The sequence below is a fragment of the Salpingoeca rosetta genome (genome assembly GCF_000188695.1).
Source record: "Salpingoeca rosetta unplaced genomic scaffold supercont1.4, whole genome shotgun sequence".
NCBI lineage: Eukaryota > Choanoflagellata > Craspedida > Salpingoecidae > Salpingoeca > Salpingoeca rosetta.
In genome coordinates this window covers 859200-886699 of record NW_004754930.1, presented here as the reverse complement: position 1 = coordinate 886699, position 27500 = coordinate 859200, and the positions used below count along the sequence as shown (strand labels likewise).

Below are 27500 nucleotides of genomic sequence, written 5' to 3'. Positions count from 1 at the left end.
GCACACACACACACAAGCACACGCACACGCGCATGCACACATACATACGATCACATACGCACGCACACACACACACGCACACAAACCTTGAGATTGCTCAGCACTTCGATGCCCTTGAGCTTTTCAATGTTGTTGTATGAAATCCACAACTCCTCCAGCGTTTTGCTCACAGGCTCCTGATTAGCAGTAACAGCGGTATTGGGGCAGCGGATCAGATGCGCGCAACACGCAGCAGTGAGCACAAGACACACTTTGGCCACACACCACAACATGCGTACAACTAAACTACTCATGACGCGCGGAAGAGCAACACGACGCAACAGCACAACTCGAGGTGCGTTGCAGGAGCGTACCAGGCCGGCCAAGCTTTTGATGTTGTTGCGGCCCAGAGACAGGATGCGCAAGTTGTTGAAGCCGTTGAGGTTGGCAATCTTCTCGATGCAGTTTGTCGACAGCGATAGCTGCCTAGAGGGGAAAGGAGGGGGGTGGTATTCGCCACGTACGGAACATGAGCACGATGACTTGCGGCTGCATGTACACAGCAACACGGATGCACACCCGCAAAGCAAGGCGAGCGGGCGGAACAGCCACGGAACTCATTCCTCCTCCCTGCTCCCTCACAGTGAGTGTCTCGATCTCTCACACTCACACTCACACTCACACGTTCACACACTCACATCCATGCTCACACGCATGCACACACACACGCTCACACCACGCTCACACACGCATTCAAACTTACTGGACGTGTGACAAGGCAGAGAGGGCAGCGTCCATCTTCTCAATGGGCGGAATCTTGCCCAGCAGCTTCACCACGGTTGCATCTGCCACGGGCGTGCCCTCTTTCTCCTCCTATGTGTCCAAACACGACACGAGTAACAAACGAGTGGCACTGGGTGTCAGAGATGGCACAGAACTGTTTTGGCGAGAGTCGTGCTCGCCTGCGAGGTCGTTACTGCTACTCATTCAAACGGTGCACGCACGCACACACACACACACACACATGCACACACACACGCACACACACGCACGCACACACGCACACACACACACGCACACACACGCACGCACACACGCACACATGCACACACACGCACACACACGCACACACACACATACACGCATACGCAGAATGTTAGTGACTCCCTCCCGCAATGCACGATGCTCTCACACTCTCCCCTTCATTCCCCATTCATTCTCACCCATTGCTTGATGGCCTCCTTGATCGACGTTCCCTTCGACTGTCAAGGCACGAGGCAGAACACCACACACCAACGTAGCACCCAACACAAAAACCAGCGTGAGTAGATGGTGCGCTGAAACCAACCAACCAACCAACCAACCAACCAACGACAGCACAGCGCGGTGTGCCCCTGCCCTCACAACCTATCCCCTTTCACTGCTTGTATCCTTGTCTTCCCCTCTCCCGCACCATGTCTGTTGTTGTTGTTGGGGTTGGCTGAGCCGAGACTTGGCAACGGATACGGAAACTTGTTGAAATTATTGAGAATAATCCACCAGAACACGAACACCAACACCATGAACACCAAACACCACTAACACCACGAACATAACTTCTATCTGTCTGAGAGCCAGCAGGTGCTTGCAGCACAACACAGCAGCAAACACCATCACTGCACACACCAGCAACCACGTGAACACACACTCCGTCTCTCTCACAGTGCACAAATATGGGAGAAAAAGCTGAGGGGGGAAAAATTGAGTGGAACTGGTCAATCATGGGTCAATTAGGCGGAGCTTTGGGTGTCCTGGTGCTGTGGTTGCTCTGTATCTTGGTGCGTGTCGTTAGCCTTGTCACTGGAGGGTGTGCTCGACGCTTGTTTTGACGGTGCTGATCCTTCTTCGCTGTCATCCATCATCTGCAACCAGTCAAACAACAGCAACGGACGCAAAACAAAAAAGGCTTGTCAGCGACACGCAGTATTTCACCCACGCACAAACTAGCAGGAAACGTAAAGCAAACACGCTGCCCACATCCACGCACAATACACGCACATATACACACATACACATGCGCACGCACGCACGCATGCATACATACATTGTTAGCGTTGCTGCCACCATCAACGCCATCGTCGTTCTCGTCATCGTCGCGCAAGCGTGCACGCGCCTTGCCTCCCGCCGCCTTCTTGGCGGCCTGCGCATCATCATTCTCATCACTGGCATCATCATTGTCGTCGTCGTCGTCGTCGTCATCGCCATCATCATCGTCTTCTTCAGCGTTGTCGGTAGATGGTGCTTTGGCAGTCAAGGTGCCACACGAGGCCAGCAGAGCGCGATGCAGATTCACCGCCGAGTCCGTCCGCTCAATCGCATACGACCTCGAGTCCACGTTGCTCTCGTGCTCCACGGGCCTGTCATCATGTCCAATGTGTGCATGCACATGTACATGTGTGAGGTCGCAACACTTGACATCGGCAAGCAAACGAGCACATGAGCAACAAGCACACACACGCACACGCACACGCACACGCACACGCACACGCACACGCACACGCACACGCACACAAAACAAAAAAAATCATCGTGGCAGGAGCGTGGCAGGTCTCGCTTGCACCCCCCAATCCGCATGAACCATCCGACCCACAGCCACCTCAAGAAACAACCCCTAATCCTCCTCCACCCGCTTCCGTTCTTGTTTTGTTTTGTGCAAAGCAAGACCCACGGCACGCAGCAGCACGTACATGATGGCTGTGTGCAGCTGCATCCCAAGCCAGTTGATGACCCAGATCCAGTGCTTGCGCACGCGGTCCGAGACCAAGTACTCGCGCAGCTCGGGAAAGTTGAGCAGCGCCCACGTCAACACCTTCGCAACAAAGTACGACTTCTTGTGGAATTGCATCCTGGGTGCAGCAGAAACAAAACGACGGGAGCAATGGTGCGCGGTGGCGATGGTGGTGGTGGAGGTAGTAGTGATGGCACAAAAGGGTGTGAGACCCGTGCGCAAGCATTGTCAAGCAAAATGTTTACGGCACAACTTCACACCACAACGACACAGCATAACTTCACAGCGCATGCACGAGGCACGCACTTGCAGAAGTTGATGACACGGAAGAGGCTGACAAACTGCTCGTTGTTGCCCTGCAAACAATCAACCAACAAGCAACGGCCACGGCAGCGAGGAAAGCTGTTGGGTGAGATACCACCAACCAATCTCCGCAACGACACCCCAAGGCGCAAGGTGTGCACTCGAAAACATGCAAACACCACGGCAACAAGACGGCAACTGCAACACGCAACAACATGGCAACGTCTGCAACATGGCCAACAGCGCACCTCGCACGAGAGGCGGAAGCGGTACAGACGCATGCCGTCGTCAATCTGGAACACGCGCTGTAGGAGGTTGAGGTACGGGTGGAACTCGTAGTGGTGCAGCTCATCCACCAGCACATTCAACGTCAAAATCACCTGAGAGTGTGACGAAGTGAGGGCATTTAGCAACAAGCAGTGTGAATGATAAGAACAAGAGGGGTGGCAATTGGCTTGTTTCGTGCGCACGCAAACAACAAATCAAACCAAACCAATCAAACCAAATCAAACCAAATCAAATCAAAACAGATGAAACCAACCCAAAAGCACATCAAACAAATGAAACAAGCGAAAGAAGACATCGAAAGCCTGGACATAGAAGGAAGACATCAAAAGCCTGGACAGGGAGGCACGCTCGCATCGCATTGAACACGTACCACGTAGGAGACGTGCTGGCTGCAGAAGCAGGCATCGCACACCATGTTCATGGCGTACATGTTGCCGGCGTGCCGCTCAAGCAGCGCGCGCCAGAACGAACTGTCCGGCAGCAGCGCGCACACAGATTCAAGCAGTGGCAGCGGCTGGCTCGTGCCGCCAATCTCCTTGTCGTGCAGCAGCAGCGTCGGCGGGCTCACCCCTTGCGGCGGCTCACAGGTGCGGAGCGAAGACATGCCCATCGACCGGATCAGCACGCTCACCAGCGACACAAGCAGGCTACACACGGGAGGAGGAGGGAACAAGGCGCATGGAAAACGACATGATAATGGGGCGAGAGAGGAACACAGAAGTGAAGGGGAGAACAAGATGAGAATGAGAAATGATGTGGCAAAGGGGTGGGAGATGGTGAACCGTGTGAACACTGTACGTCCACCTTTTCTCACCAACACAACACCCGTCCGTTTGTTAACAAAAGGCGCACGTGTACGACAACTCCACTCACTCACACACTCACACACACACACTCTCACTCACTCACTCACTCACTCACTCACACACTCACTCACTCACTCACACACTCACACACACACACTCTCTCTCTCTCAAACACACACTCACACACACACTCACACACACTCTCTCTCAAACACACTCACACTCACTCACACACACACACTCTCTCTCTCTCTCTCACTCACACACTCACTCACTCACTCATATTTACACACTCTCTCTCTCTCAAACACACACGCACGCACACACACACACACAAGCGAGCACTCACTTGAAGCAGAGCGGGTTCTGCAGGCCGAGTTCACCCATGTGCTGGAGGAAAGTGAGCAGGATGGGCATCATGTCCAGGTCAATCATCAGCTGCCGGTACTGGCTGCCGAGCTTCACATACTCCAGCAGCAGCTGGAACGACTCGCCAATCTGCGAGAACTGCAGCACGCCAATCGTCTTGAGGGCCGTGTGCACAATCTTGCACGTGTGTGTGGCGAGCGGGAGGCCGACGTCGGGGCCATCCTCCAAGATGCTCGCATACACCACCTCAAACACAAACTGCGAAAACGCCTAAAGGAGGCACAACAGAAACAGACGCGGTGGCACGAGGGAAAGAAACGGGCAGACGGGCAGCATGCACACACACACACCCAAACAAACAAAACCAAGCAAATATAAATGTGAGTCGCAGAAAAGCACGAGAACGCATGCATGGCGCACCACCACCATGAACCGCAACGAGCGAACGATCTTGAATACAAAGGTGAAGAAACAATCAAACAAATCACACACGTCGAGCAGACATGCCACAAGTGCTGTGTCAAGTCACATCAGGCAGGCCAGTGGGTTGAAAGCGTACCGCACGCGCGTCGTCGTCTGGGTTGAGGATGAGGAACTTGATAAACTCTGTCTCCGACTGCAGGCGCTGCCGGGCCATTTCGCGGCAGGTGGTCGAGTGGCGCAGCAGCGGGCGCAGCGTCACCGGCCAATCATCAAGCGAGTCCCGAATCTCATCGTCCGTCCTGTGAAGAGAAAAAAACGCATTTTGGTGAGAGAAAGAGCGCGCGCAGACGAGGGTGGAGTTTGCATCACGTGTGGCCAGAATGAATCAATCATCACACATGGTTCAGAGCTCCAACATAGAAGACAACGTGTGCAATCCAACAACACATAATGAACAGCCACAACGAAGGCACGGTCACACCACGCCACACCACGCCGCACCACACCACGCCGCACCACGCCGCACCACACCACATGAAAAGCCATCGCAAAGCCAACCAAGACACGTGAGTGATGTTCATCGCGAATCAACGTACAGGAGGGCGTCACCGAGGAGAAAGTCGAGGGAGAGGTCCGTTGCCTGAACAGCGAGGGCGTCCAGCTGCGCCGCGTCATCGAGCGCCACCACGTCCGTCTTCGACTTGCGTTGGGCGGCAATGCCCTTGGCCGGAATGCTCACCTCAATGCAGTCGCCAACAACGCCAGCCAGGCGGAAGATGAAGTCAAAGTATTCCGTGTTGAACATCTCGCGCTGGTGGCCCCACACAATGTTGTCGTGCATCACATTCAGCCGCTGCGACACAGACGGCGTGCAGTCAATCTGTGTAAACGGCTGCTCCTCCTCCTCTTCATTCCCCTCTTCTTCGCCCTGCTTCCCTTCCTCCATGGCGTCCCCGCTGCCCTTGGCCCGTGCTGCTGCTCCCTCCTCCTTCGCCGCCGGTGACGGCTTTGGCAGTGCCAGCTCCAGTGGGCCAACGTTGACGCGCTCGTAGAAGAGCATGTACGCGTTCCACCAGCGGTCGCGCACCCGGGGGACGGTGCGACCGAGCTGCTTGTCATACACCTGGGAGGTGGTCTCGCCGCCAAACCACTGCGTCGCCATGGACTGCACCCCGCTGAACTCAACATCCGTCACCTGCCAGGCAAGCAGGCACGCAAACACAGGAGGAAAGGAGGAGACACAGAAGAAGGTTAAGGAAGGAGCACATTGGAAGAGGGGACTTGTTGTTTTGTTTTGTTTTGTTTTTTGTTTTTTTGTTTTTGTTTTTTGTTTTTTTGTGGGGGGGGGGGGTGTTGGTTTAAGGAACATGGATGCTTATGTGTCATGGCAAGCGTCAAGGAAACACAGTCGAGTTCGTTCGCTGCGTACCTCGTGGTCCTCAAACAGGAGCCACCTGTCCGACATGTTGCCAGCGTGGTCGCGCTGGCACACGTACGACGTGTAGTGGCCGCCATTCGCCTGGCCGCTGTGCACAACAACGCCCGCAAGCCGATACATCTCCTTGGGAACCTGTTGGGGAAGCATGAAAGAAGAAGCAAGGACCAACACAGACACACTGCGTCACAACAACAGGAAGAGAGAGACAGAGAGACAGAGAGAGGGGGGAGGGAGGGAGGGAGGAAGAGAGAGACAGAGAGAGCGGGGAGGGAGGGAGGAAGAGAAAGACAGAGAGAAATAGAGACTGACAGACTGACAGACTGACAGATACGCACAGAAACGCACAGAAACACACAGAAACACGCACGCATTCACATCGGGCACACAGAGACCGATGAGAAACGGCACCTCGCCAGCGTCGTCCTCGACGGCAGCGCGGCCAGCAGCCGTGTACGGGCCCATGTCAAGCTCATCCGGGAACTCAAAGTAGTCGTTGAACTTCACAGGCACGCCCCGCTCCCAGTCATAATCAAAGCTGTGACGCAAACGCATGCATGAGCGCACACAAAAGCACAAGTGCAACAACCCACGGGTGTACGTTTGCCCAAGTCAATACCAAGGTCAATTCCAAAGTCAAAGACACGCAAGCAAAATACTCAGGCGCAAAGCAGCTTCAAAGTCTCTCCCACACGCTCGGGAAGCAAGCCTCAAGCATGCAAGAAGAGTGAGTACACACCGCTTCAGCTGGAGAACGAGAACGCGAGGCAGCGTCTTGATGCACGTTCGCTTGATCGTGTCGCGCTTCGCATCGCACTTCTCGCACTGTTGAAAACACATTCAGACAACACAACGATGAGACAAGGACAAGCGACAAGGAAAAACACCCAGGACGCAGCAGCTCACGCAAGCATTGACCGCTGAGCAGGCCCTTGTGGCTTGTCCCTTCTCGTTCACAAGCACTCAATTCATTTGCCACCTGCACCTTCATTTGCCATCTCTACCTTCCCTCGCGTGCTTTACCTTGTATGCGTTTGCGCCCTCGAGCAGCTCGCCCTGAACGTAGTTGTCCAGGGCTTGTGTAAGCGTCTTACAGTTGCGGATGGCAATCGGGATGGTTGTAAACGGCTCGTCGCGCTCATACCGGTGTGAACATCCGCTCTGCCAGCCATTATAACAAGTGGAAGGGTGAGTTAGCGCAATATTGTGTGCTAGGAGGCTCAGCCCGCAACGCAGCGTGTATGAATGTGAATGTGTAGGAGGGAAAAACATGTGTGCACAGATCAAACCTTGATGATTTTCTGGTCAACAAACATGCCGCCAAAGACTTGGCAGAGCGCTGCCGGCTTCTTCAGAGACTTGAGCCCTTCGTCCACCTGGCCAGCACCATCGAGCACACTGTGTCATAAGTTGACAAGTGCTGACACAACGAGTGACAAGAACACACTTAGGTACACATGCACACACACACACGCACGCACGCACACTTGCGCACACATGCACACACACGCACGCCACAGCACCTGATCAATGAGGCAGTTGAAGAACTCGCATGCATCCTGCTGCTCTCGCACATCCACGGGGGCGCCCCAGTGCTTGTACGTGCGCCACAGGCCCTGCATCCACAACAGAAGAATGCGTGTGAGCAAGGGGACTCGTCAATGACAAGCAGATTGGGGCATCGGCAAAACAGAGAAGAGCGAAAACAGCAACGAGGAACGGCAACACGCAAGTGCAGCACACACGACCTTTGGCGTGTAGTACTGGCGAGCGCTGTACTTGAGGTGGGCAAACATGCGGGTCACGTGGTGCAGCACGCTGTCCTCCTGCTTTTCGGCAGGGATGTTCAGTTGTCCCAGCAACAGCTGCTGCGTGTCAGGCTGCAACCAACACATATGAGTGGGAGTGGGTGTTGGAGGATAGTTTGTGTGAGCGTAAACATTGGCATGCGTGCATGTATGCATGTGTGTGTCTGCGAAGCAGGGCTGTTGTTGAAATGCAAGCGCAAGCGTCTCCATCAACGCAGCCCGCACACACGCACCTGCATGAAGAGCTGCTGCAGCACAGAGTTCATGTAGCATGTCGCTGCAGCGTTCTTCAGCCCAACAAACGCGCCAGGGGTGCGTGGCTTGATTACAGGCTGGAACCCGAATTCGGTCTTCAGCCTGAACCCACAACGTCAAGACACAAAACCGTCAGCGAATATGCAATGGGTTTGTCTCTTTATGTGCGTGTGTGTGTGTGTGTCTGTGTCTGTGTCTGTGTCTGTGTGTGTGTGTGTGTGTGTGTGTGTCTTGAGTGTGTATGTGCGTGTGTGCGTGCGTGCGTGTTTGGCGAGCAGTTGCTTATGTCTGTGGTTGGGTATGTAACAAACGTACATGTATTCTGGGACGTAGTGGAGCTCCTTGAGGTCTGATGCGATGAGGTTGAAGAGCGTCACGTCTCGCGACACGAGGCTGATGAGGACATTGAAAGCCTCCTCCCGCGGCTTCTCCGAGTCGCACGCAAACTCAGGAACAGCCAGATCCTGCACGTGTTTTGAGTTTTTTTTTGGGGGGGGGGGCAGTTGACGCCGGCCACGGCAATCGTGAGACTAATCAACGCCCATCGAGCAATCATACACCAAAACCAACAACGCGCACGCATACACGCACGCATACACACACAAGCACACACGCACACACGCGAACAAAATCGCGTTCACACACACACACATGAAGTCAAACAAGACAACTCGGATGACTCACGGATGGCAGTTCTGGCAGGGCGCGCAGGTCGGCCAGGTAGCGGCCGCAGCGGAAGAGGAGGTGGTTCAGCATCCCGCACACAAACCCTTCGTGCTGCATGACAACGGCACAGCCATGAGCAATCAGTTCCGAGCAGAATCAAACAGCACATCGGCACACACACACACACACACACACACACACACACACACACACACACACACACACACACACACACACACACACAAACAAACACACACACACAAACAAACACACACACACACACGCTTTGGCCAAGAGAGGAAACAGCACAGTGTGGAGACGCACCAGCTGCGGGGGAACGGTGGAGAGACGGGAGAGGATAGCGTCGATGAGCTTGAGGCGACCCGCAAGCACATCCTGCCGCGCTGCTGCATCAGAGGGATCCGCACAAAACGCCTGGCAACACAGCATTGGCAGCAGTGAGGCGGTGACAGTGCTGGTTTGCTACGACCACACGGTGGCAGCACACGGACAACAACAGCAACTGCAACTGCCAGCAAGCACATCTCACAGCAAACACAACCCCTCTTTCTGCTCCCCAGACCACACAAGCACAACAGCAACAGCAGCAGCAGCAGCCACAGCAACGAACCTCGAGCCAGGTGACCTGCTTTGAGGCAAGGGAGAGCAGCTCTGCTTCCGGTATGTCCACGTCGGGCAGAAGCACGAGGCAGCTGAACAGCTGGAAAAAGTGGTCGCACTCGCACGTGCCTTGAAGGTCCTGGCAATCATCCAACAGCATGGACGCCGTGTGCCAGAGCGGGCCCTGCGCTGCAGGCAGGTCCTTGACGGCATCACAAAGCAGGCGCACGCAAACACTGCGCACGTGTGCATACGGGCACCGCAGCGTGAGCAGGCGCAGCATGTCTGGGGTGGACCACGCCGCAACCAGCGACGCGCAGATGGGGCTGCTCAGGTTGCTGATGCGTTTGAATAAATACACAAGGTCCATGGCCACAGGCAGGTTGTCGGCAGCGGTGTCCTTGTTAATGCGCGCGCCAAATTCTGTCGGGTCGCACACCGCACGAAACACGGTGAGGAGCGCATCCAACAGCGCCTGCTGCTGCTGCGCGGACAGGGCTTGGTCCAGTGGGCTCGACTCGGACGAAGGCGAGCGTGACGATGCCGACGCGGGCGTGGGCGGTGAACGCGAGGAGGTTGGCGAGGACGCCCCAGACTGCTGCTGGGCGTGGCGCTGGCCCTTGGCAACGCCGGAACTTGTGGAACCCGACGAAGATGACGCGCCAGAGGGTGCTGACACCACGGCCGTTGCTGCTGTTCCAGCTGCGTCGGTGCTGGTGCTGCTTGCCGTGGCCGTGGTCGTGGCTGTGGCGGAGTCGGAGGAGCGCTTGCCCTCACCGGCGTGCTTCTTCAGCGGCGACTCCACGTCGGCGCTCTGTGCAACGGCCTGCGCCTGCGCCTTTGACTGCTCTGACGGCACGCGCTGTGGGGTTGACGGCCCGGCGGCCTCGCTGGCCTTTGCTGCCTTGGCCGGCGACAGCGGCGGCGTGCACGTGTCGTCCACGCCAGAGGCCTTGTTTTTGTTCTTGCCAGCGCTGGTGGTAGAGCCTGCAGTGTTGGCCTGGTCGTCGCCGGCCTCCTTGGCAATGGCGAGCGAGCGGTCAACCAGCTCGTGCACAACAACGAGCAGCGCCTGCAAGGCGCGCATCGCCGTGGAGTAGCGGAACGGGTTGGTCTCCTCGCCAAGCGGGGATGTCAGGGCCTGCAGCAGACGAAGCACGTCGTCGACGCCGAAGCACGACCAGAACAGCGCCTTGAAGCTTTGGATCGCGGCCTTGGGAAACGTGTCTGGGCGCGAGGGCCGCAGCACGCTGCACAGCACAAACAGGCGGTACTGCAGCAGCGGCAGCGTGGCGTCCTCAAACAGCGGCGAGATACTCTGCTGCTGGTCAACCACCGTAGCAAACACGGTGCGCTGGAGATCGAGGTCACCAGGCAGGTGCAGCAGCACGCGCATCGCCGCGTCCTGCACGGCGGGCGGCACGTCCTCCAACAGGAACCGGCGCAGCATGTCGTGGTGCTGCTTGGAATGCGACAGCGCCCTGCTCGGCAGCTTCTCCTCCTTGCGGGCGTTTGGCTGCGGGCACATGTCGAGGCACTTTGAGTCTGCAACCGTCTCCACCTCGATAATGGCGCCGTGGTAGAGGCCGACCATGGCCAGCGTGGAGTGGTCGTCGCGCGCAGAGAGCACGCGGTCCTGGAAGGAGAGCTGCAACCGGTCGCCAGACATCTTCGCAAACCGACACACGCGCATGCGCAGCAGGGCAACGGAGGACGTGGACGTCAGCTCCACGGACAGTGACCACCCTTCTTGACTCACAGCGTGGACCTGTTGTTGTAAATGGAAAGCACCAAAACGGTTGACGTACATGCAGTGAGTAGGTGTGTGTGTGTGTGCGTGCGTGTGTGTGTGTGTGTGTGCGTGTGTTTGCGTGCGAGTGTGTGCGTGTGTGTGTGTGTGTGTGTGTGTGTGTGTGTGTGTGTGTGTGTGTGTGTGTGTGTGTGTGTGCGTGCGCGTATGTGTGTGCGTGTGTGCGTGTGTGCGTGTGTGCGTGTGTGCGTGCGTGTGTCTGTGTGTGTGTGTGTGCGGCAAAGGTGCAGCACAAGCACCACACGCGAGGAGAGGGAACATGTTGCTGAAGAGATGATTGTGCACCTTGCAGGGAAGCCCGAGGTGCGCCATGATAATGGGGGGATGAACGCGCGGGAAGTCATGCATCACGTCAAAGTGGGTGAGGAACCGCCGAAGAATGTCGAGGCCGCGAACGGCCTTTCGCTCCACCAAATCAGGGCGGCCATTGGTGTCCTGCGTGAAATCCAATGGCACGACGAACATGACCCATGGCAATCGTGTCGACAGTACTCGGTGATGAGAAGACGGTGGTTACATTCACACGTGTACACATGAAAGCACGAGCAGAACCGCAAACTTGCACGTATATATTCACGCACAAACACACAAACGCAAACTGCAAAACATTTCAGCACACAACAACGCACAAACACACAAACCCAAAGTGCAAAACATTTCAGCACACAACAACGCAAGCACACACACGCACACATAGACACACGCACGCACCTCTATGAGTGTGCGGTTGACTTTGTCGAGGCAGCTGTTGACGATGCCGAGCGGGTCCTGGTTGGTGAGGCCCGTGAAGATCTGGATGAGGTTCCTGATGACAAGCGCCGCCACCGTCTCCTCAGCATGGCTGCAGGCAAGCTCCCACAAGCAGTCCAGCTGCCAGATGTTTGAGGGATCGTAGACGTGCACATGCCCGGAGCTGTTGCGCTCAAGCACGTGCTCCTCTGTGTTGATGTTGAAGAAGATGCCGAGCACGCACTTGATGGCAGTGATGGGCATGGTCTCCAGGTCCATGTGCAGCAGGTGGTTCTCCAACAGGAACCGCTGCGCGTCAGCATCCAGGTCCGGGTCTGGCACGAGCACGCGCGAGAACCAGCGCAGGCCCGCCGTCCTGTCCTTGGCCGTGGGTGCGCCCTCGACAAGCATCAGCCACAGGCGCACCGCATCGTCCAGCGCCATGTACGACTCCCGCTCCGCCACAATAAAGTGGAGCAGCTTGTGCAGCTGCTGCATGGTGGCGCGGTGCGTGCTCATCTCAAAGACAACCGTGTTGTCGAGCGCCTTCTCGTCGCCGCCAAGCGCCTCCAGCCGCTGCTTGGCCTTTTCCTGGTACGCCTCACACAGGTCCAGCACGGCGTCCTGCAGGCCCTGCCGCAGCAGCCTGTTGAGCACAACGTCGCGCGGGGACGCGTGCTTCGAGTCCGAGTGGCGGGAGAAGAGGTCGAGCAGGGCCTCCATCATGCGCATGGCCGGCACAACCCACCGCTGCTCCTTCAGCTCGCGCAGGCACGCGTCCAGCCACTTGTTGACGTCCGCGCCAGAGGCGTCGTGGAAGAAGCGCCCCTGCAGGATCTTCACCATCGACGCCACGGCCTCGTCGGCAATCTCGTGCGAGGTGTCCGGGTTGTGGGCCAGCGACCACACCACCTCCATCACCTTGTGCGCCATCTCGCCAGCCGCGTCCTCCTCCGCCAGCCGCTGGATGAGGCGCAGCAGACGCATCATGTTCTGGTCGCTGCCGCCCCAACTGGCCTGCACCAGGCTGAACAGGTGGTCGAGCTGCTCCGGCCCAAAGTGGTACGCCAGGTGGGCGAGCAGGTCGTGAATATTGTCCACAATCACGCCGTGCTTGCCTTCCTGCGCCTTCCAAATCAGCTCCAGGTCCTGCAGGGTCAGGCGGGTCGTGGCGGTGAAGCGCACAATCTCCTGCACGCGGTTGACGTACGACGTCTTGTGCAGGTTGTCACTGAAGAGCAGTTCCAGCAGCTTCTTCTCCGCCATCCAGTCCGTCAGCTCGCCCGCCGTCACAGCAGTAAACTGGAACCGCGCGTCCCTGTGTTGACAGTTGCCGTGTGGGGTATGAACACATGTGTGTGTGTGTGTGTGTGTGTGTGTGTGTGTGTGTGTGTGGTTGTGTGTTTGTGTGTGGTGTTGTGTGTGGGTGTGGGTGTGTGGGTGTGGGTGTTTGTGTGTGTGTGTTTGTGTGTGTGTGGTGTTGTGTGGGTGTGAGTGTGGGTGTGTGTAGGTGGGTGGGTTGCGAGGGCCGGAGCGAAGCCTTCTTGCTCTTCCCCGCAACTCAGGCAAACAAACCCACGACGTCACCGTTCAGCTGCAACTCACGGCTTGCTCTGGGCGTTGATTCGGTGGATCAATCCTTTCAGCTCGTCCAGTGCATACATGGTTGCGTTGAACGATTGCACGCGTAGCATCTGTTGTTGCGCGTGCATGTGCATATGCATGTGGATAGGTGAGGTGTGTGTGTGATGCTGCGAGCGGTTGTGTGCCCTGAGGGTCGAACAGGCTGGGAGGCAAGCTTCCATCAAAGCCAACAAAGCAGAGTTAACACACACACGCACTCACATACACACACACACAAGCATACGCACGCGGATGCACATCGCAGCGATACAGGCACAGCGACACAGGCACAGCGACACAGGCACAGCGAAACCGGTGCGGACACACAAGGACGCGAGCAGGAAGAGGCCAGTGCACCACCTTGTCGATGACAGCGAGGTGGAGGTTGTCGAGGACTCGGTTGACTTCAATGTCTTGACGAGCAGCCAGCACCAGCTGCGCAGGAACAGATGCAGAGATAAAAAGCATCGAGCGAACGAGATGAGACAATGCAAGAGAAGAGGGAGAGGAGAGGGGGGGTAACGAGCAACAGCAAACAACAGCAACAGTGAAACGGTGAAACGGTGAAACGGTGAAAAAGAAAGGGAGAGACACAGACAGACAGACGCACGCACACATACACACATTCTCTCTCACACACACAGATATGTAGTGTGTCACCTTTGCGTTGCGGATGGCGCTGAGAATGCCGTTGTCCTTGACGAGCTCCGGCACAAGCGGGCGCAGCTCCTTCAGCGTTGCGTTGAGCACCCGGTCGTACATCTTGTCAAACATCGGATACACAAACTGCGTATTGCACACGTACGTATGGGTGTGCAGGCAAAGGGCAAAGGACAAATAGGGCGAGGTGAGGGAGGAGAAACGGAAACGCACAAAGTCAAAAGCGCTCGCCGGACCTTCACGTGCAAGTACACACAACACACTGCACAACGCCACGGTGCCAATGAACAACACAAGCAAACAAGCAAACAAGCAAACACGAACCTGTTCCCGACACATGTCGCTTGGGAGATGGCCGCTGAAGAAAGTGCAGCTGGCGGCCAAGACCACCTGCACCAGGCTGGATTCTGGATTCTGTTGTGGTTGGTGGTGGTGGTGGTGGTGGTGGTGGTGGTGTGTGTGTGTGTGTGTGTGTGTGTGTGTGTGTGTGTGTGTGTGTGTGTGTGTGTGTGTGTGTGTGTGCGCGCGCGCGTCGATGTGTACGTGAGTGGCTGTCGACAAAAGGAAGAGACGGTCAAGGACCAACGTCTGGGATGGGGTTCAACGAGGAAAACCACATGCATGCAAGCCAAGTGACGTACAGTGACAATCTGCAGAGCACGCTTGAAGCCGCCCTTGACGCCAAATGCGTCGCAAATGTCAATGAGAAAGCCATACTGCGAATCCGTCTCCGTGTCCACGCTGAACAGCGCGTACACCTCATCCGGCCCTGCCACAACCAAGCGTGCACCAGATGTGTGCGTGTGTGAATGGAGATATCAACGAGACAGTTGGTGAAAGAGTTTAGAGGAGCGGGAATCATCCCAGTCCAATCCACCAAACGTTGTCGACAAGACCAATGCAGAGCAGCGCCAGCATCATCAGTGCATTCGGTGGTGAAAGAGAACTGACACCACCCTCACACTCACACGCTGGACAAAGAAAGACAGTTTGGCGCGCTCTGTACCGTTCAGGGGCGCGGACATGGACTTTTCACACCAGACTTGCTGGTGGTACAGCGTGCGATAGTTCATCATCTGTTGTGACAATAAATATCAAGCCAGCAAGCACGAGTACATCAGTGCACTGCCGTCTTGGGAAGATGTGTCGTGCACTCTCACTCCAGAGGAGCAGCTTTCCAACCAACACGTTTGCACAAGCCATGCAACACACACAATACAACATGCAACGCACACGCAACACGCATACCTGCGCTGTGACGCGGATGTACTGTGTGTCGTCGCTGTCCATGCGGGGAATGAGTGCGTCCAAGGAATTGATCAACAGCTGGCGAATGTCCACCTGACACCAGCAGCACGACCGACGTGGGATAAACGAGGATGGCGCGTGTGAGCAATCACACAACAGTGTTTCACATCGGCAGCGGCAGGCGTGTCTCCGGCACGTACACACGGCACGCGCACACACATATACACACACACGACACACACAGAACGCACGTGTGTGTGTGTGTGTGTGTGTGTGTGTGTGTGTGTGCGTGTGTGCGTGTGTGTGTGCGTGTGTGTGTGTGTCTGGGAAACAAAACTGACCAGGTAATCTGGGGACCACTTGAGAAGCTGCTCGCTGTTGAGGCAGGTCAAGATGCACGGCAGCAGGACATCCTTCAGAAACGTCTCGCAGCTGTCGTCACACTCGCCTGCGCACAGCCATGACAATGCGGGTGTGTGTGGGGGGTGGGGTGTGTGTGTGGGGTGTGTGTGTGGGTGTGTGTGTGTGTGTGTGTGTGTGTGTGTGGTTGTGTGTGTGAGTGTGTTAGTTGCGTGGTTGTGGCTGAGTGGCGCGGCAGGTCTTGTTGGATGAGTGAGGAAGCACGAAATGGAGGACTATGGTCAAGGGAAGCAGCGGAACAGTGGGACGACCCATGAGCAGCACCTCGCTCTTGGGCTTGCAGCAGCGAATTGAGCAGACCCATCAGCTGGCTCTGCTCGTCGATTGCCATGCGCACTCCGAGGCGGAGCTGTGTTTTGAGCTCGTTGATGCGGTCCATCGGCAGGGTTGTTGCGGGAGCCTGCGATAGCATAACCAAACCGCACCAACAACAGAAAGAAATGAGAAGAAACAGGGCGTGTGTGGGAAGGGGGTGAAATCGCGCGTGATGTGACTGAGCAGAGAGCAAGCAAGCAGCCTTGAGGGGGAGAGGAAACAATGCGTGGGGATGAGCAACAAGAAGTGAGGCATGTGATGCAGAGAAACTAAGGCAGCCATAACCAAACGTCACTGCATGAACCGACCTCAGGCTGCTGCTGTTGCTGCGACTGCTCTTGTTGCTGATCTTGCTGTTGCTGTTGTTCTTGCCCACCTTCTTCCTGCCCATGCTTGGGCTGGGGCGGATCGACATCCATGTCTGACATGGCTGTCGATGTTGTATGCAAGCGTATGTGCTATGTGTGAGGTGTGTGCGCGAGCGTGTGCGCTATGTGTGATGTGTGATGTGTGTCTCGTTGTGTCCGCACGTCCGTGTGCGCTTTGGCTATCAAAGCACAGGCTCCACAGTCTAATCGTGTGGACTGGCAAGAGAGCCATAAAGACCGCAAGGTGAGAAGGGCGGGGGATAGCAGTGATGTGCGTTACATTGTGCCAGTCGACATGAAAGCAAGGAGGAGGGGCAAAGCATGGACACACACACACACGCAGGCACACGCATACACACACGCACATACGCACGCACATACGCACGCATACGCCCACACAACCCACAACACACACAGCACACGCACCACGCACACACAATGTACACAACCTACAACTCACACGCACACACAACACAAGCACAGCTGTGACATTGTCCGCTGTATGCAAGCATTGCAGTGACTTCAAACTTACCACCTTCAAATACAAACAGATCAAACGCACTTGCGCCTGTTGGATGCGCGGCAAGCAATCGGGGAAAGAACTGCGTGTGTGTGGTGCGAGCGCGTGTGCACTGTCTGTCAGCTGCCACGACCACCCGATGTGCGTGCGTGCACACAGTGCCCTCTTATTCTCCCCCACCTTCGCGCCACACTCCTTTTTGCACCTGCTGCTGTGTCTTCTTCTTCTTCTTCTCCACTCACTTCTTGTGCTTGTGTGTCGGCACAAAAACGTTGATGCACACAGAACCAACCTTTGTTGTCTTGCTTGCTGCTGCGCGCTGGCTGGCTGGCGCCCTTCCTGGCTGCGGGGGCAGAAAAAAAACAGTCAGCGGTGGATTGTGCGCTAATGCGTTTATCCCAGTGCACCTTTGTGCGAAACATACACCAGCCGGCCGGTCGATCTGTTATGATGTCGCTTTTCATCGTGTCGGATACGAAGTGTGTGTGTGTGTGTGTGTGTGTCGTGTGTGTGTGTGTCGTGTGTGTGTGTGTGTGTGTGTGTGTGTGTGTGTGTCTGTGTGTGTGTGTGTATGTGTCTGTGTCTGTGTCTGTGTCTGTGTGTCTGTGTGTGTGTGTGTGTGTGTGTGTGTGCATCCTCACTCACGTGTCATTCTTACTCACTCACGTGTCATTCTCACTCACTCACGTGTCATCATGCGCATCATTCTCACACGCTCGCATCATTGATTTAGAGACTGACGCCGAAGCTACAACCACCCACCTGCGCACATCGCAAGCACGTTCAACCGCCGTGCAACGTGGAAATGAACACAAATGCATCGCCCTCACACAGCTCGTACTCAGGCCCATCCTGTGGAAGCAACAAAACAGGAGGCAAAGATGACGCGTGAGCTGCAGGGTGGCGGTCATGTCATGTAAATGTGCAATCAACGCAGTGCTGCACTTCACACATCGCTGCTCGCGGCGCTTGCTGGTGCGCACGTTCGTTAGGCTGCGCATCCATCACAGGCACACACAGGCGTACATTCACACAGGTGTACATTCACACAGGTGTACATTCACACAGGCGTGCATTTACACAGGAGTGTATTCGCACTCCACAAGCACGCACACACACAACACCCACTCACACATGCACAATTAGGGCGGACGTACCATGAGTTCCCAGTCAGTTCCGTTGATCAACACGAGAATCCCAGGTCGCCTGTTGGAGCACGGTTGAGCAGGTGTGGTGAAGAGCAAGTGAGAATGCAACACGCAGTTGTGGACAAGGCGGTCAAAATCACAAAGGGTGGCGAAGAAAAAGCATCCTCGCTCGCACGCAACGCCAGTGCACATGTGCATGGATGTATGGAGAAGAGGCCTCACACACACACACACACACACACACACACACACACGAGTGCAAGTGCACACAACAACATGCACACACACACGAGTGCAAGTGCACACAACAACATACAAACACATACACTCACTCACACACACACACAAGCATACACACGCGCGCACACCCGCCACGCAACTTACACAGTATCTCCTTGCACAAAGAGCTCTGGCCTCTCATCAATGAGGTTGTCCTTAATCCATGCAAGCAGGTCTTTCACAGTCCCTACACGTTTGGTGGTGGTGGTGCCAAACAGACGACAAAAGCGTGTATGATGTGTAATGGATTGAACAAAGTGAGACAAACACGAGTGGAAGAACAACTCCAGCCCTCCAAACAGCCAGCACGCTCCGCTGCACACATGCCAGCACGTATCAGCACGCACGTATCAGCACGCACGTACACATACACAAGCACACAAGCACACACACACGCACACACGCACACACACGCACACACGCACACATACACACGCACTTACACTTTGAGCCGTCTTCCTTGTCTGGCAATGTGACGTCATGGTTCTTCTGACCATCCACCAGCAGCTCAGCACCGCCACTGTACACACGTACAGTACAGTGAGCAATAGAGAGAGTGACTCGGCCATGGAGACAGCAGGGGCAAGAGTAAACACACACGCACGCGCACGCACACACGCACACAGATGCATGACCCACGCACCTGAACTCGAGCGACACCTTCATCTTGCTTGTGGTAGTTGATGACTCAGCGAAAATCCACAAAGCAGCGCGCCACAACCAAGACAACCACAGCAACCAACAACCACACACACTCACACGCTTCTCCATCTCGTTGCATCGCAGTGGCTGTTGCGGACAGACGGCCGCCCACCATGTCGGACATTGACTATGAGAAGGCGCTGTTGAACATCTTTGCCAAGATTGAGGCAGTGGCTAGGTCAAAGGACTACAAGCGATGCGAAAAGCTCGTCAACAGCCTCATCGACCTGAGGTCAGCTTGTGTGTGAGTGTGTGTGGGTGCGTGTGGGTGTGTGTGTATGTGTGTCTGTGTCTGCATGTGTGTGTGCTTCTGTGTCTGTATGTATGTGTGTCTGCGTCTGTGTGTGAGTGTGTATGTCTGCGTCTGTGTGTGTGAGTGTCTATGTCTGCGTCTGTGTGGAGTGGTTGTTGTTGGCGTTAGCAGCTGAGCCATTCTTCTCTGCCTTCACAAGGTTACACACGCATGTACACGCATGTGCACGCATGTACGCCATCGCTCTGCTTGTAGAGTTCCGACGCCATACGTATGGAAGCATGAACGAGTGTTGACCGGCTTGTCAGCCATCAAGAAGAGCAAAGGTGCGAACTGGAACTTCGTCTGCGCTTTCAGCGAAAGGGAACCGCAAGCCCTTGACAATTCCCTGCACCATACTTGGTTTGCATACAACTAGCAGCGCCGCTCCCTCTCACCCGGGCACATACGTCACCCTTTTTCATTTGTGCCCCATGACTCCACCTCGTTTACCAGATACGCCCAAGCCGCTGAAGAAAACCATCTCCAGGCTAGTCAAGCAGTGGATCAACGATGGGGAGAAGGTGGACGCAGACACAGCGGAGCGCGTCATGCACACAAGCCGGCCCCTCTCCAGCGCAGAACTCCAAACACAAGCAGAGCTCCGCTTTGGGGCCGCCCCACCCAAGCCCAAGAAGCCCGTCTTTGGCCAACTCGGCAGGGTACTGTGTGCATGTATGCTGTGTGTTTGTGAGTGTGTGTGTGTGTGTGTGTGTGTGTGTGTGTGTGTGCGTGTGGGTGGGTGGTGGTGTTGTGTAAGTTGGTGGGTGGGTGTGTGTTGTGAATGCTGATAGCTGTATCTGCCTGCGTGGTTTGATTCATCTGTGTTCCTGTTGCATTTGTGTTTCACCATCACAGGCACCAACCGTCTCGCTCAGCAGCGATGGCGCCAGCAAGGCGAGCACGCCGACCAAGACATACCATGCGCTCGTAAGTCACACACACACACACACATGTACACACATTTGTCCACACCATCCGCATGCTCCCACGTGCACCCGCATGATTAACGCTCACCTTCTCCCCCCCTCCGTCTTCCTTTTGGCGATCCAGGATGCGAGCGCAATCAGCAGAAAGCGGCGTGGGCGGTTCTTCAAGCCAGGCTTTGTCAGTGGCTCCGGCGCTGCTGCGACCCAGCCCAAACCGCGCAGCAGCTTGCCTGTTCTCAAGCTCTTCTCCTCCCTCACCCTGCAGAACATCTGCCTCACATGGCTTGTTAAGTGCGTTTGCATCGCCTGTTGGGGGTTGGTGCCGGGGGTCGGTCTGTCTGTCTGTCTGTGTGTGTGTCTGTGTGTCTGTGTGTCTGTGTGTCTGTGTGTCTGTGTGTGTGTGTGTGTGCGTGTGTGTCTGTGCGTGTGTCTGTGTGTCTGTGTGTGTGTGTGCGTGTGTGTGTCTGTGTATGTCTGTGTGTGTGTGTCTGTCTGTCTATCTATCTGTCTGTGTGCGTGCGGGCATGTGCGTCTGTATCGCCTCTGTGCCTGTGACTGGTTATCTGATGCCCTCTTGCGGATCTCCCACTCCTCTGCCTTCCCTCCTCTCTGCCCGTCTCCCCTCACTGATTGCTGTAACCGCCTGCGTCGCCCTCATCACCACGCACCTCTCACTCACCACCATCCCTGCTGCATCACCACCAGGCACGCATCGCACCTCGAGAGCTTTGGCGATGTCCCATATCACATTGTGGCGCCCGCGCTGCCCTTCTTCAACGGCCGTGACTTGCTGCGAATTGAGGAAAGCCACCCCGAATACACACAACACACCGCCAGTCTTTGGAAAAAGGTGGGTTGCCATGCTGGTTCAGTTGTCTGCTGTGGGGCTTATGGGGATTATGGGGATTGTGGGGTGAGTGTTGTTTGCTGAGCATCACCGCATATGATTCAGCTTGCGTAGCATGGAAACCCCTCGCTCACATATCTATGTGCGTGTGTATGTGTGTGTGTCTGTGTGTGCCTGTGTGTATGTGTGTGTCTGTGTCTGTGTGTCTGTGTGTCTTTGTGTGCGTGTGTGATGGCTCATGTCTCTGGTGAAGATTTACCAGAAGGAGTGCAAGCCCGGCGCATCCACTTCACCGCCAGCACATGAGACCTCTTGGAAGGACGAATGGATCAAGTTGTGAGTGTGAATATGCTGGCATGTAGAGACGAGAGGTGTTTGAGATGGATCAGCTATTCTGGTGTAGTTGGTGGTGACTGGGCCTGTTGTAACGCATGTGCATACGCCACACACACACACACACACACATCTTCAATCACACATTCGCAAACACATACACACGCACAAACACAATTTTTTGCGCGCACATGTCCACTCACATGCACATGTGTGCAACTGCAGCCATGATGAGAAGGAAGCGCGGACGAAAGCAATGAAGGACGCCGTGCACAACGCAGCGACACGGTTAGCGTGTGCCCTCTCATTCTGCAAGCCTGCGTTTTCATGTCACATGACACCTGGTGTTGGGTTGAGGTTTCGTGCGTGCAAAATGTTGATGTAGTTGTGTCTTGGTGTTTGTTCATTCCATCTGCACAGGGTTGAGCAAGCGAAGAAGGCCACAAAGGAATTGAGCCCGTCGCAACATCGCGGTGCGCCAGCCACTCTCAATTTCTTCTTCTTGTTCTTACTGTTATTCTTCTTGCTGCTGCTCTTTTTGTTCTTCTTGCTGCTGTTCTTGTTGTTCTTGTCCTTTTTGTCGTGTACGTGCTTTTGTTGATGGCTTCGCTGCCCTTGTTCGCTTATCTCATGTCCACACACACACACACGCGCGCGCGCAACATCCCCGCCATGCATATGCACACACACACGCACGCACACGATGGCAACAGCCATTCGTGCCACCGCAACGAAACCCAAGCGCGCGCCAACCGATTCCTCGTCTTCCATCCTCAAGTGCGCCCCTTACTCGTGTGCTATTTCATGTCCCATTGTTTGCAACACGCGCACATCAACTTATGTTCGCTCTCTCGCACACACACACACACATACACACACACACACAGGAAGCTCAAGATGCAGGTTCGCAAGACGGCCCCTGGCGGAGCGCCGCCAACACGAAAGGTCGCGCACAACGTGCAGATGCTGTTCGAGGAGTGTGTGGGGTGGGGAGGGATGTGTGCCATGGCACTGGTGTCTTGTTCGTCATTGTTGCCGGTTGACGTAACTATTGCTGTTGTCGCCCATGTGTGTGCGTGTATGTGTTTCGGAGCTCACGTCCACGACACCGCCACAACTCGAACGTTCTGAAACGCAATCCAGGGGCGAGGGATGATACGCGCGTCCCACAATCGACTGCACATGAAGGCCCGGCTGGCCTCGCAAAACGCTGCAGCCGCCACAACATCGGCACAAACTTCGCACTCGTCCCAGTCAACCCAGCACCGGCAGCGCCCCACTGGCGCAAGTCCGCAGCCACGACTCCAACCCATGTTCAGGCCATCGAAGATAGTCCCCACCTCCGCACCGACACCGAGACGAGGCCCACCGAGACAAGCACCGCTCACAACGGCCTCCCACACCAAGCGGCCAGCAACAGCGCCATCAGCTGCTTCTTCGTCACTATCATCAGCGTCATCAGCACGATCGGCGAAACGGCCTTCGTCCACGTCCGCCACGCCGCAGCCGCGTAAGGCTTCAAAGGTGTTCCTCCAGCCACCGCGCCACCGCCAGCCGTGCCCCCGCTAATTGTGTCTGTGCGTGTGTGGGGAGGGTGTGTGTGTGTCTGTGTGTGTGTGTGTGTGTGTGTCTGTCTGTCTGTCTGTCTGTGTCTGTGTCTGTGTCTGTGTGCGTGTGTCTATCTGTCTGTGCCTGTGCGTGTGTGTGTGTGTCTGTCTGTCTGTCTGTCAATCTATGTGTGTCTATGCGTTAGGCACGGCACGTTGATGGCCGTGGATACGTGCTCTGACATGGATGAATTGTTTATGCTGAAGCTGCAAGAAGATGTCTTCGTGCAGTGTTGGACACAGAGCCGGGACTAACAAAAGTGATTTGACTAATAAACGAGACACAACAGCGAGCAAAAGTGACGTGAAGTGTGGGGGCGGCACGCATGGGCGAGCCGCACTCCTCAATCAACAAACAAACACACGTGTAATGTGAAATGATATGCGACCACGACAGATTCCTCCTGTGGTTGTGACAAACAGGGTGTGATGATTACTTGGCCTCCTTGAGGTATGACACCATCAACGCGCGCACGCCGGCAGTGGAGTCCAGTGTTGATTGCGTCATGTCCTTTTCCAACTGCAGCTTGAGGTCCGCACGCTTCAGCATCACTTCCTCCACGCTGTCCTTGCTGATGAGCCGAATCACATGCACGGGCTTTGTTTGCCCAACGCGATGACACCTGCACCCACGCCACACAACGTGAGACCACAAAACATGCGGGGTGTATGTTTCGTGTGTGTGTGTCTCGTGTGTGCATGTGTGTGTGTGAAAGAGGGTTGAGGTTGACGCATTTCAGGTTGCGTGATGTGCACATAAGACCACGCGACACACACACACACACACACCTGTCCTCGGCCTGCTTGTCGTTGTATGGGTTAAAGTCGATATCGTGCAGAATCACGACATTCGCAGCCGTGAGGTTGATCCCAAGACCGCCAGCCTGAAACACATCACCAACGCAACTCATGCGTGAGTGCTCGTGGGTGGAGAAGAAAGAAGGCAGACGCAGGGTAGACATGATGGAGGGCCAGTCGTGGCATGCATCGCTCACAAGGCCGGACAAGCTGTGGTACACTACACAGCCACCCACACGCGAATACCTTTGTTGAGAGGAGGAAGCAGAAGATGGATTTGTCGTTGGTGAACTTGTCAATCAAGTCCTGACGCTCCTCAACGGGTGTGCTCCCTGGAAGGCCAGCGACAAACCGTGGTTAACAGTGGAGGTGAAGCGTGAGAATGGTGTGAAAACGAAAGCATGCGTGTAATGAGGCTGTGTGAGGTACGGGAAAAAAGTTGCGTCAATCGCAAGCATGAATGCAACTCAGCGACCACGTGCGCACCGTCAATGCGAAGGAAGGAGATGCCGAGAGAAGTGAGAAACCTCTCGAGGATGTTCAGCATGGTCGTAAACTGGCTGAATAGCAACACCCGGTCACCCTGCAACGCGCATGACGTCACGAAGGAGGAAGCAGATGCGTGACTTGATGATATTCACGCAGCGGCGTGTGTGTGGCAGTGCGCGCAAACAGATAAACAGGGGATACACAATGGCTTCGGTGACACAGCCACGCCGAACGTACACGTGCACGCAACACATGCCGAAACACACCTCGAAGCACACATAACACAAATACACACCTGTTCGCTGCGTTTGTGTAGGAGGTCCTTGAGCACAGCAAACTTCCCGCTCTGCATCATGTCATCCTCATCGAGCTTGAACGGGTGGAGCGGCGGGCTGGTGCAGCACAGGTTGTGCAGCTCGAAATCCGTCATGACTGCAAGTAAGTCAGCAGGAAGGGAGGGACAGATGTTGTCGAGTGTTGAGAAATTCATCCCAGAAACAAGTGTGTGTGTGTGTGTGTGTGTGTGTGTGTGTGTGACGGGCTGGCAGGTGGCGTCGACGGTAGACGGGTACTGGTCATGAACGCGAGTCCACACCTTCCATATCCTCGAACACGATGTTGGGGTCACAGTCCCTGTACTTTGGATCCTTGAGGATCAGCGACGACATGTTGCGCAGCTTGTCGTTGTCGTAGCGGCTGTTGTGTGTGTGTGTGTGTGTGTGTGTGTGTGTGTGTGTGTGTGTGTGTGTGTGTGAGCTTCGAGTGGGATGCTGGCTCAAGCGCTGCAGACATATGCACAGGTTCTTGTTGATGCGTACCAGCGGTGGAGCAATGGATGGTTTGCCATCTTGCGCAGCTGCATGAAGCAGTTGTTCAGCAACGAAGCGCCTGCGCTCATGCACACACGCACATATACGTGCACACACGCACATCGTGGTTGTGTTGTGAGCAAACTCAAAGGCGCTTCACCCTCAAAACCCTCCCGCTAGCACTGCCTCCTGCTCCCCCTCCTTCCTTCCTCCTCATCCTCCTCTCCTCAAGGCACGAGCCACAGCACGTACTGTCTTGTCCGTCGTCGTCGCCGGGAAGGAGGTCGTCATCCTCAGACCGCTCAGCGCGTCGCTTGAACGCGTCCATGAGCGATTTGTACTCCTTGTGCTGGAATGGTGTCATCTCGCACTCAATCACCTCTGTCTTCTTCTCCGGCAGCTGTTTCAGCACCTGTGCGCAACAACGGACACGCAGCAAACCGGGCAATGTGTGACGGTCAGATGAGCAGGTGGCGCCACTACCAACGAGTCGTAAGAGAAACAAACGAAGCAACTCACACACGCACGCACACGCACACATGCACGCGCATGTGTGTGAGGCAACCAAGTTACAACCACCCGCTTGGCAGTGATGGCGTCGTGTTGCTGTACCTGATCCTTCACACGCCGCAGGACAAACGGCATCATGATCCGCTTTGCTTTGCTGATGAGCGACGTGGAGAAGGATTCCTGCTCGTCAACTTTCCTGCGAGTGGAAGGGAAAGAAGGGTGGTGTCAGAGGCAGCTCCACAACATGCAACCGCACAAGCAAGACGCAGCGCAACGCTCACAACAGGACAACAACCACACACGTGCATGCTGTGCTCGACTGACTTCTTGAACATGCGCGCTAGGACGTCAATGTTCTCGGAGAAGATTTGCGGCATGATGAAACCAAGGAGGGAGATAAGCTCCAACAGGTTGTTCTGCAGCGGTGTGCCCGTCAGCAGAATGCGCCGCTTGCCCCGTACCTGAGAATGAGGAGGCAGGAGGTTCATGTAAGACCCACGCGCGGGTCCAAGAACACACCAAACGAGAAGGTGTTCAAGAATGCAAGACAAACAAGAGCATGGGTGTTTGTTTGCCTTCTCGGGCACAAGTGTCCCACATTCATGGACACATATGTATGTGTCCATTGCCACACAATACAATGGAAGAACGTGTACACAACTGAGCATGCAGACACGCACGAGCTGTGCATCGTGCAGGCGGTACCTTCATGAGATGCGTGTAACGCTGGCTCTTCATATTCTTGAGCATGTGTCCCTCGTCGAAGATGACCGACTCAAACTTGAATCGCCGCAGAAACGCGCGATCGTCAGAGCTGGAGATGCACACAGAGTACCTGGTGATGGTGGTGACGGTGGTGGTGGTGGTGGTGGTGGTGCGGGTGGGGGTGTGGGGTGTTGTGTGAATGTGTGTGCGTGAATGTGTGTGTGTGCGTGAATGTGTGTGTGTGTGCGTGAATGTGTGTGTGCGTGAATGTGTGTGTGTGCGTGAATGAGTCAATTGTAGCGAGAGCGGGCATGTGGGACACAATTGTGACAGCAAGAGCAGCAACAAAAAGGGGGCGCGTACGTTGTAAGCATGATATCGTATTCAACGCGACGCTTGATGACGGCCTTGCGCAGCAGCCGGCGCTCGTGCTGTGATCCTGTGTGCACACGTCATGCACAATAAGCACATGTGATGGTGAGCGCAATGGTACGGAACGTGCTGATTTGGGCGGGGCAGGGGTTCGTTGTGAAGCTGCGAAAATGTTTGTGTGTGTGTGTGTGTGCGTGTGTGTGTGTGTGTGTGTGTGTGTGTGTGTGTGTGTGTGTGTGTGTGTGTGTGTGTGAGACTACTTACGTT

The 27500-nt window shown here is 55.5% G+C and overlaps 5 protein-coding genes across 5 annotated transcripts in view; 1 reads left to right on the top strand and 4 right to left on the bottom strand.

Annotated features, from left to right (window-relative positions):
- PTSG_11702 (dynein light chain 1) overlaps window positions 1-1491 on the bottom strand; it is a 2583-nt gene extending 1092 nt beyond the window's left edge. Inside the window, exons 1-5 of the mRNA XM_004997180.1 lie at window positions 1433-1491; window positions 1203-1241; window positions 743-852; window positions 354-465; window positions 87-176 (exon numbers count right to left, since the gene is read on the bottom strand). Coding sequence (XP_004997237.1) covers window positions 87-176; window positions 354-465; window positions 743-852; window positions 1203-1241; window positions 1433-1435 — 354 coding nt within the window. The 5' untranslated portion in view covers window positions 1436-1491. The remainder of the gene's footprint in view (window positions 1-86; window positions 177-353; window positions 466-742; window positions 853-1202; window positions 1242-1432) is intronic.
- PTSG_11701 (uncharacterized protein) lies at window positions 1483-17675 on the bottom strand. The gene is made up of 34 exons (XM_004997179.1): window positions 17426-17675; window positions 16834-17109; window positions 16475-16610; window positions 16132-16238; window positions 15791-15883; window positions 15549-15618; window positions 15184-15311; window positions 14867-14956; window positions 14543-14668; window positions 14243-14317; window positions 13865-13953; window positions 12242-13577; window positions 11816-11965; window positions 9731-11488; window positions 9424-9534; window positions 9118-9210; window positions 8749-8897; window positions 8412-8535; window positions 8119-8250; window positions 7894-7986; window positions 7660-7746; window positions 7394-7531; window positions 7110-7195; window positions 6782-6908; window positions 6365-6505; window positions 5532-6130; window positions 5072-5234; window positions 4493-4782; window positions 3708-3984; window positions 3298-3429; window positions 3053-3102; window positions 2706-2864; window positions 2063-2375; window positions 1483-1880 (listed from the first exon to the last, which is right to left on the bottom strand). Exons 2-34 carry the CDS (start codon window positions 16951-16953, stop codon window positions 1749-1751), a joined length of 7674 nt encoding a protein of 2557 aa, XP_004997236.1. The 5' UTR covers window positions 16954-17109; window positions 17426-17675; the 3' UTR covers window positions 1483-1748.
- Window positions 17676-18111: 436 nt separating this feature from the next.
- PTSG_01264 (uncharacterized protein) lies at window positions 18112-19528 on the bottom strand. Its single transcript, XM_004997178.1, has 5 exons — window positions 19484-19528; window positions 19284-19360; window positions 18946-19027; window positions 18571-18619; window positions 18112-18265 (listed from the first exon to the last, which is right to left on the bottom strand). The coding sequence occupies exons 1-5, from the start codon at window positions 19504-19506 to the stop codon at window positions 18197-18199; spliced, it is 300 nt and encodes a 99-aa protein (XP_004997235.1). The 5' UTR covers window positions 19507-19528; the 3' UTR covers window positions 18112-18196.
- Window positions 19529-19531: 3 nt separating this feature from the next.
- On the top strand, window positions 19532-23593 carry PTSG_01263 (uncharacterized protein). The gene is made up of 12 exons (XM_004997177.1): window positions 19532-19774; window positions 20051-20121; window positions 20291-20496; window positions 20693-20764; window positions 20888-21054; window positions 21469-21613; window positions 21864-21946; window positions 22169-22231; window positions 22364-22416; window positions 22657-22720; window positions 22831-22888; window positions 23087-23593. Exons 1-12 carry the CDS (start codon window positions 19656-19658, stop codon window positions 23510-23512), a joined length of 1527 nt encoding a protein of 508 aa, XP_004997234.1. The 5' UTR covers window positions 19532-19655; the 3' UTR covers window positions 23513-23593.
- A 139-nt stretch (window positions 23594-23732) lies between these two features.
- Window positions 23733-27500, bottom strand: part of PTSG_01262 (acyl-CoA dehydrogenase domain-containing protein) — a 9907-nt gene continuing 6139 nt past the window's right edge. Inside the window, exons 10-22 of the mRNA XM_004997176.1 lie at window positions 27355-27395; window positions 27225-27300; window positions 26862-26991; window positions 26481-26617; window positions 26259-26352; window positions 25899-26058; window positions 25656-25725; window positions 25433-25533; window positions 25133-25269; window positions 24835-24931; window positions 24595-24680; window positions 24340-24434; window positions 23733-24173 (exon numbers count right to left, since the gene is read on the bottom strand). Of these exons, the coding sequence (XP_004997233.1) occupies window positions 23984-24173; window positions 24340-24434; window positions 24595-24680; window positions 24835-24931; window positions 25133-25269; window positions 25433-25533; window positions 25656-25725; window positions 25899-26058; window positions 26259-26352; window positions 26481-26617; window positions 26862-26991; window positions 27225-27300; window positions 27355-27395 (1414 nt within the window). The 3' untranslated portion in view covers window positions 23733-23983. The remainder of the gene's footprint in view (window positions 24174-24339; window positions 24435-24594; window positions 24681-24834; window positions 24932-25132; window positions 25270-25432; window positions 25534-25655; window positions 25726-25898; window positions 26059-26258; window positions 26353-26480; window positions 26618-26861; window positions 26992-27224; window positions 27301-27354; window positions 27396-27500) is intronic.

Coding starts and splice junctions, on each gene's coding strand:
- PTSG_11701 (XM_004997179.1), bottom strand. CDS start 16,953: ATGTCAGACATGGATGTCGATCCGCCCCAGCCCAAGCATGGGCAGGAA. Junction 7,747..7,893: donor TCAACTGCCTCATTGATCAG/GTGCTGTGGCGT, acceptor GGTGCTGGCCAG/GTGGACGAAGGGCTCAAGTC. Junction 3,985..4,492: donor CAGAACCCGCTCTGCTTCAA/GTGAGTGCTCGC, acceptor TCCCGTGTGTAG/CCTGCTTGTGTCGCTGGTGA.
- PTSG_01264 (XM_004997178.1), bottom strand. CDS start 19,506: ATGAAGGTGTCGCTCGAGTTCAG. Junction 18,620..18,945: donor TTTGTGCAAGGAGATACTGT/GTAAGTTGCGTG, acceptor GTGCTCCAACAG/GCGACCTGGGATTCTCGTGT. Junction 18,266..18,570: donor GAACTGACTGGGAACTCATG/GTACGTCCGCCC, acceptor TTGCTTCCACAG/GATGGGCCTGAGTACGAGCT.
- PTSG_01263 (XM_004997177.1), top strand. CDS start 19,656: ATGTCGGACATTGACTATGAGAAGGCGCTGTTGAACATCTTTGCCAAG. Junction 20,497..20,692: donor TCTTTGGCCAACTCGGCAGG/GTACTGTGTGCA, acceptor TCACCATCACAG/GCACCAACCGTCTCGCTCAG. Junction 21,614..21,863: donor CCGCCAGTCTTTGGAAAAAG/GTGGGTTGCCAT, acceptor TCTCTGGTGAAG/ATTTACCAGAAGGAGTGCAA.